The sequence below is a fragment of the Sesamum indicum genome, linkage group LG16 (genome assembly GCF_000512975.1).
Source record: "Sesamum indicum cultivar Zhongzhi No. 13 linkage group LG16, S_indicum_v1.0, whole genome shotgun sequence".
Classification (NCBI taxonomy): Eukaryota; Viridiplantae; Streptophyta; class Magnoliopsida; order Lamiales; family Pedaliaceae; genus Sesamum; species Sesamum indicum.
In genome coordinates, this window is record NC_026160.1 from 2,756,970 (window position 1) to 2,765,971 (window position 9,002).

General features: G+C 33.0%; 1 protein-coding gene across 1 annotated transcript; it reads right to left on the reverse strand.

Moving 5' to 3' along the window:
* Positions 287-1,915, reverse strand: LOC105178640 (anthocyanidin 3-O-glucosyltransferase 2-like). The gene has a single exon (XM_011102151.2). It carries the CDS (start codon positions 1,844-1,846, stop codon positions 416-418), a length of 1,431 nt encoding a protein of 476 aa, XP_011100453.1. The 5' UTR covers positions 1,847-1,915; the 3' UTR covers positions 287-415.

Here is a 9,002-nt window from a genome sequence, read left to right on the forward strand (position 1 = left end):
ACCAATTCTCATCATTCTTTTCTGTTTTATTTAAATTCTTCAAAAAAATTCTCATTACATACTACCTAATTTTATAATTAATATAATTTACCCTCATATATTTTATAAAACTCCAATTTACTTCAATATAATTTATCTATAATTAAATTTAAATTTCTTTGATAAACTCATTATTTTTTAATTATGTATAAAATTTTATGAGCATCGAGATAGAAAGAAAATTCATTCGTGCAAAACAATTCATTTCTTTTTGCCATCATTTCTAATATTCTCAACACGCTCGATGAGTGATAAAACAAAAATTTTGGATTTAAATTGGTGTAAAATAATTATTTTTATTGGAGGAAAATAAACATGATGGTAAAAGATAGATGTATTGCCCTGGACCTCACCTAAAGCTGACACAAGTACTATTTCAAGAAATGTTATTCACGACATTCTCGACGAAACGTTTCAAGTAATTGTACGAAGACCCTCCTTCCATTAGGGCCATTCTGCTCTTTTCTTTCAATGCTCTCACCTTAACCCGAATTTCATTCTCTGGGTCCATTAGCTGTCTGATTGCTTCCTCTATCGTCTCTGTGCCCACAATCACGTTAGCATTTTTCTTATAATCCATCTTAATCTCAACTGCCATTTCAAACTCCTTTACTAGCAAGAATGCATTGGCCTGCTGCTCTGCAGACAACGGCCACACGGCCATCGGCACCCCACACCACACACTTTCCAACACAGAGTTCCACCCACAGTGCGACACAAATCCTCCCACCGCAGGGTGAGATAACACTGCCATTTGAGGCGCCCATCCGATAACTTTACCCATGTCAGTAGTTCGTCCCAGGAACCCTTCTGGTAAAACTTCTTCTGAATTCTCATACTCTCCTGGAAACTCAACCTTTTCTTTCGGAGGCGGCTTCCTCAGGGACCACAAAAACCGATGTCCACTGTTTTCCAGGGCCACAGCAATCTCCTTCACCTGATCCCCTTCCAAACATCCATGCGTACCAAAGCAAAGAAACACTACAGAAGAATCAGGTTGCTTGTCGAGCCACCTCATGATTTCCGCGTGCTTTTCCTTTTCCTGCTCAATTTTGTTCTCATCAGCTTGAAGTATTGGCCCCACAGGATAAACTGGTGGGATTTTCTTGTCATCAGACAATGACCTAATCTGGTGGGTTTCGAATTCGAGGAATGTGTTCACAATAATCCCTTTGGTTTCTCTAAACCTTTTGGCAAAGTCAAGGAAACCACTGTCCTCCTCAAACACCGGGGAAGGCCATACCGCAACAGGAACGGGGTTAACGTATGTGGGTATTGATATCGCAGCATCTGAATTCTTGTACTCCATGACGTCCACATTATTGTCATCTCTGAGACTCTGGAGATGGAACATGAGCCCGAGCGTTGCTGAACCCGAACTGAAGAACATGTAAGTCGGGACTCCAAGCTCGTTGGCGACATCAATCATGGGTGTGCAGAACATGTCGATTACAAATCCTGCAATCCTACACGCCCTCGAACTCTTCATAATCTCAGCCACAGCGTCCCTGACAGTGCCTTTCTGGCTCTCGATGTATCGAAAGAAGAAGTTCTTGGAAGATTTCATCAGCTTTGTAAAGGTGGGCTCGTCTTCGGGCAGTTGGACTACTTTTACTCGGGCGTCAGGCGAGTTCTTAGTGTAAGAACTGATCAGCGTATCAATTGGTAGCTTCATCACGAGGACTGTGATCGAGAGGCGTTCGTCTCTGTCGGCCAGGAGCTTCGCCGTCTTCACTGCTGTTGCCAGGTGACTCATTATAGGGAAAGGAACGAAGACTAGGCTGGTTAATTTTTGGTCCGCCGACATGTTTTCTGGTGCTGAATTCAGGGAATTGGAAGGGAAAGACGATATGACACAAGAGTCTCACTGATTCTTGAGATCTCTTACTGATTCTTGAGATTATAACGAGGGGACATACACATACTCAGGCGTGCAATGCTATACATTTGAGATGGTTTAATTGCAATTTGATCCTTTACAAATAAGGAAATGACATTTCTGAACTTGTAAAAGTTGAATGGATAATATTAAAAACAGTAATTAAAAACAATTCAAATGCGAGCTGACGACAAATTTCACCGAAAGCTGGGCCAAAATCAATCTTTGATTGGGAAACTTTAAATTTTCCGACAAAACATGTTGATCAGACCTACGTGCAATCCAATTAAGCAAAACATGATTGATGAAATGCTCACTTTTTATTTTAAATCCCAAATCCCAAATCAAAAATCAATTTCCAGCAAATTGTAGAATCTTCACAGAAATTCACTTCAATCTACCAATTTTTATTTTTCTTAAACTGGTGTCTTTAAGTACCATATTTTATTTTCCTAGAATAAGAAACGTCGACGCCTTATAATTATAGTGAAAATTGTAATTCAATCTATTGTAGATATCAAAAGATTCTGACATACTAGGAGTGTTTGAGAAAATTTTAATTTTAGGTAAATGATTTTAATAGAGAAAGTTGGAAGTTGTAGAAAAATTAAAAATAAATAATATTGATAAAAGAAGTGGAGAGCAGATAAAAATTAAATTGGATAGTGTTTGCGGAAAAATTACTTCTAAATAAATTTAATTGGTTAAAGATTATTTTGTCCACATATTTTAAAAAAGATACTATTTTTGCTAAACATTTGCACTTGTCTTTTGATGATGATGATGATGATAATATAATTTTTTTTTAAAAAAATAATAAATTTTATTTTAATTAGTATATCTCATATTAAATTTTACAAGCATTTGCCATTTATGGAATACTGAATCCTAATGGAAAAACTGAATGTAATTCAAACATGTTTTCACTAGGTAATGTATATAATTTTTCATTCATGCACAATAAATAAATTTTGCATGATTGTCAAAAAATATATTTTTTAATTAATCATAGCAATTTAATTTATATTTCTCTATGATATAGGAATAATATCCAATAATATAGTAAATAAAATACAAAAAATTTTAAAATATTAAATATATAAAATTAAAAATTTTATTAATAATAAATTATTCAAATTATCTAAAATTCCAACATCAACTTTAAATTAGCAATTCTGAAAACAAATTTAAAAAGATAAAATTGAATTAAGATTATTATAGTGAGGCTAAAGTACTTCAAAAGAAAATTGAACTATCTACAAAAAAAATAAAAACAACTAGAAGCACTGAGGGTTGCTTCTAGTTTTTGAATTAAAAGTGTTTTTTATAAGAGTTTTTAAAGTATAAGTTGTCATTTTAAACACTTCAAAAATACTTTTCTGAACCCAAAAATTAAAAAATACTTTTACAAAAGTCACGCAAACATTTCCACAAAATACATAAATATATATATATATATACGTACATACAAAATGAACGAACATAAATTATATGGGATTTTTTATTTTATTTATTTTTAAGAGTAGATATTAGTAGCTAGTGGAGAGTCATGATCACTTCATTCTAGAAGAATACTTGAAGACAAAAGTAAACCTCCTTCCGTGTGCCATTTGCAAAAACTGACGAGGAATTTGCAAAAACCGAAGGCATTCTTGGCTGCCAACCATAGAACTGGCGTCACGCATTACTGTCAATGGCACAAGACTATCTCTTCCCTTCAAGAAATAAAGTTATTAACAACCACACAAATTTTTTATTTATAAAAATAGTAAAATTCATTGTTAGCTGAGTTTTATTAGTTCATTTGCTTGTTGTTGATTTTACAGATATTTTGATAACGAAAGTTTGTCATATTTTATTTGTTTCTAATATTAATTTTGAAATCTTAATGATGGGGAGAACCCGATTTATCAAAAATACCCTTGATGAAGGACATTTCCGTCATTCACCAGTTTAGGATCCGCATCCTAGCAAAAGCGGGTCGGAAAGACCTAGCCCGAGAGATGAAGACCCACGTCCGATCTGAAACGTCATTACCCAGATGATGACACGTGGTCCAAACCATCATACACATTTGAAACTATAAATACCCCAACGCACCATTTGTTGAGGTAACTGCTATTTTATATTTTCGATCTACAACCTTCAGTTTGCACATTTTAACCTCGATCAACTCTAACTTGAGCGTCGGAAGGTCGTTGTCGGAGACGCACCCGACAAGCGTCACGTTCTTATTTCTATTCTCAGGATCCAATCACTCGATTTTGGGAGGGTACATGGCCGAGTACGATCAACAATCGTGATCGCATATTTCGAGCAAGATCAATTAAGAATTTAAAATTCTTATTTTTTTGTTAAATTTGTTGGTAATTATCAATAAATACTCTCCTAATTTTCCTAACTATTTTTGTAATTTCTTGGAGTGATTTTATATTCACTTTGCACGTTGCAAATAATATCAGTGGCTGCCATTGTTAGATCATCTTATTTATTTTGATAAAAGAATTAAATAAAACAAGCTTGACTGAAGTGAAAATAACTGTAAAAAATAAAATAATGGTAGTTCTAGTTGATTTTTTTTCAAATATATTATATGATTACATTAATATCTCAATATAAATTGAGCATTATATTAATTCAATCAATACATCAATATAACTAAAACTAATAAAATAAATTACAATAATTTCACATATAGTGAGACAGATACTCATATATCTGATAGACTCAAAATCCATTACCTCATACATGATTATGCAGCCCAAAAAAAGTGTCGAGTAAAAAATAAAATGAATAGTTAGAAATTAATTTGATATATTTTTTTAAGAGCAATAAATTATATATAATATATATTTAAAAGAAATTTTACAAAGAGATATATTTACAAAAAAAAATATTTTTGCAAAATAGAATAAAATAAAATAAAAGAATTGGCATATATATGATATTTTATATAACACATGAGAATATGAAGCATTTGGCAGGTGACGGTCGCAGTCCTTTCTCCACAACATTCCATGTATTTGAAGGTGGATCTGATACGGAATATTTCTTTGTGATATCAGCCCGATTGAGGTCTGCTGGTTCTGAGGTGAGAATTTTCCACAGATTAGGACAGCTTATTTGTTTACTTTACTATGATTTTCTGTTAACAATTTTGGCATTTGAATATTTTGGAAAAATAACAATAAATAATTTAAGAAATTATTTCATGAATATATTTTGCGGATTATAATAAATAATTTATTTATGTTAATATTAAATGTATAATCATATTGATATATAATTGTTGATAGATTAAATCTGTAGTAACGGAAGCATGGCGGGCTACGTATCTTAATGTAGCTCATCTACAAGTTCATGTTTTGATTGGATCACGAACACGTCAATTTTCGTGTTGTCTTGAAGATCATCTCACGAACATCTTCCAAATTCTTTCACGTTGGATCTTGCTCTAAATCTTGTGCAGCCCACGAACACGAGTGTTTTGCTCGTCTTTGTGGATTACTACTAGAGTAACTCACTTATTTACACACATCAAATTCAAGGAGTCTATGGTGATGCTCCAAAGGAAGAACGTAGAGAGAAAAGTAGACAGACTATTTGAACAGAGTATCTGTGATCAATTCATTTGTTGTATTGCGCTTGTTGTGCTTATATGTCTTTTGATCACAACCATGTAATCTATTTATGGGTGTATTCGCTCACATCCTTAAAAAGAGTCTCAATCTGCCAATGAGACCTAACTTAGTTGACAAAGTTGAGGCCCCATGATTTTAGAGGTCATGAATTCGAACCTCACCTTATGTGTGGGATGTTGTGTATACTGAATAGTAGGCGTGTGTGTGTGTGTTGTGCCTATTGAATGAATAGTAGGTATTGATTAGATTTCATTTATTTGATATTATTGATCAATATCTAACAAAAATGATTGTAATCAATTTATTTCAATTAATAATAGTTCATCTCTCTTACTTAAAAAAAAAAGAGTCTCAATCCCAATATATATTTGGAGCACTACAAATTCTATGTCAGATAAATTTATTACAAAGAAGTCTTTGTCCTGATATTAAGTTAGGAAACTTCAAATCCTATATCAAACTTCTTTTCCTATGCCAGTTGAGAAAATCACTTCAACTGTACGTGGTTCATCAACCAATTACCTAACTGTGGACTAATTAGGTTTTGCATTCAATACGGTTGATTATACTAAACTCCCCTCTTAAATATAAAACTTTTGTTATTAATTATACTACAAGAAATTATGGTCATAGCTAGAAAACTTAGAAAAGAAAATAAATCTATTCATTATTAGTGATGAATTTAGTGAGGAATAAAAATTTTAAATTCTTGTGATTTCAAAATTTACATGAAAAACAAAATATTTATCTACTATGATTAGGAAGGAATTTTGATGTTTGCAATTTACCTTTATATATATATATGTATGTATATGTGTGTATGTGCTCTTCCAAACTTTAATAATATAAAATTTATAAATTATAAAATAAGTATTTTTTAAAGCAACAAATTAATGACATCAATTTAGTCAATCTTGAAGTTGCTACTGTTTGAAGCATTACACATGGCTAAAACTGAACATACTCTAATAATAATCACCAAACCTTGACAACCCTAATGCTCGAACATGGAATCTTGTTTTACTACATAATAGGTGTTTGTTTTTTACTGTAATAGTAGATATATTATTTAGATTTAATTTATCTGTTTTTTTACTCAGGTATACTTGTTGTAATATTTTTTGTTAGATATTAATATTTAACAAGAATGATTGTAAAAATTTATTTCAATTAATAATAATTTATTCATATCAATTAAAAAAGAAAAAAAAACCAACCCTAATGCTCAAAAAAACCACATTCAAGCCAACCCAAAAAACTATTCGTACGATTTTTTTTTGTGATATGGAATTATTCATATATACATACTTAAAATCTATTGCAATATATATTTAAATAATCAAACCATGTAAACAACCTAAGAGGCCTTGAAAATTGGGCCAAATTGATCAAAATTAGGTTAAGTACAAAACAAATCACATGCCGTTGATTTGTTTATTTCAAGGCATTGAAGTAAATTAAAATATTAAGGTGTTTGAGGCTCGACGTCCTTATAAAGTGCACCCGCCGCTGCAGCTGTTTCATTGTCTGATGTATATATTGGTGGTATTTATATATTTATACTGGTAAAAAAATAATTTTTTATATACAAGTTATACAATAAATACATACATTTTACTACATTACATAATTTCTAACATCATTATAAATATTTAAAATATTATTTTTTTATAAAATGACCTCTCATACATACCGAAAATCCTCTCATAAACTGCGTATTTTCACCTGGTGCACCATTGTGTCGTAGGTAAAAATCAGGTTCATCCTTTCGTTGAAATTACAACCACATCATTGGCACCGTCTGTGGAAAAATTTGCCTCGACACTAAGTATGCAAACTAGGTTTTGGGCTCGTGACGTCCACGATTTGGACGTGATCCGCGAAGCTCAAGTGAAGGGAGCAGAACAAAACCCACCTCGCGGACAGTCGCCACTCCAGTAGGTGACGTCCACGATTTGGTTTGGACGTGCTCCACGAAGCTCAACTGAACATAGCAGAACAAAACCCACCTCGCGGACAGTCGCCACTCCAGCAGGTGACGTCCAAAAATTGGATGTGATCCGCGAAGCTCAAGTGAGTCGGAAGAAATTCACCCCAAGTGTAAAATACCTCTAAGTTAACATTAAAATATTCGACTAAGTGAGTCTAAAGAAATTCATCCAACTGATAAATGTCAAATTACATACCAAAATTTTCGACCATATGAGTTGAAAAAAAACCACCAAGTGAGGCAACATTCGTATAATTAAAAAAAAAAAAAAAAGGCGCTACCTGACCTTCCTCAAGGTCTTAGGGGGCTTCGTCACCACAAGTAAGAGTTATCTACTCTTCGCCCACCTCGAAGCCGAGAAGAGGCGAACCCCTCTAAAAACAAAAAACAAAAAAAATAATTACACTCCAAAGGAGGGATAAAAATAAAAATACCTTTTAACATTATTAGAGAAAGACAATTTGGCGACCGATCACACGTTCCACAACACATGAAAATCGTATAGTTTACGGGGAGTCTCATCTCTATGACGTTGAAATCCCTCAAAACACATGAAACAATTCTGAATAACCTTTACTAATAAAGAATGAGAGTAAAAATAAATTGAAATATATTTTGTGGTGGAGTGGTGGAGGTTTTCACTTTTTATCCTTTTGACTTGGTTCAAAATTCAAAGCGCACAACATTGTGTGCCTTACCCCAAACTGCATGGATCGGCAACCGTTCTGATCGAGGCATGTGCCTCGAGCAAACCGGGCGAGTCCGACTCCGTGCTTGGACTCGATCACCAGGCGCGGGCTTGAGCTCGAGCCTACCTCCTCCCTACCACCTGACCCAATAACTTGGGCCACTTTCAATGATTATATTAGGTTTGGGTAACACATCTTGGACCATTAACTGTTAAATATTAACCCAAATATTAAATATTAACCTCATTCCCAATTGTAAATGTAAGTAATTCTTTAGGTGAGAGGTTAAGTTGAATTTTTTTAAAATAAGCATGACTCTAAAATTTCGTGCCCGTACTCATTAAAATCCAGCTCGCTTACCATTATTGATAAATTATAACTACTTTATAGGATTTTTCTCTTTTGTAAAAAAAAGAATTAATAAAAAAAACTTTGATTGGATTTATCTTGTAACTTGTTTAGAGTAAATTGAAATTGAGAGAAGTGAAGAAAAGCAACACATCCAACACCTAGTAACACAACTATTATGTGCATGGTTGAGGAAATCCCTAACTACCTATGCAAAAGAGATGGGTAAATTATATTTTTGGTCCTATAAGTGGACTTGTTTTCAATTTTAATCGCACACTCAGGCCAATTCACACATTTAGTCCCATATGTGGATTTTTTTTTTATTTCAGGACCAAAGGAGGGATTCCATTAAAAAATTGAGGCTGGCATTAAGTTTTTAAAAATTGAAAAGGGTGCAAAGGGTATTATATTAT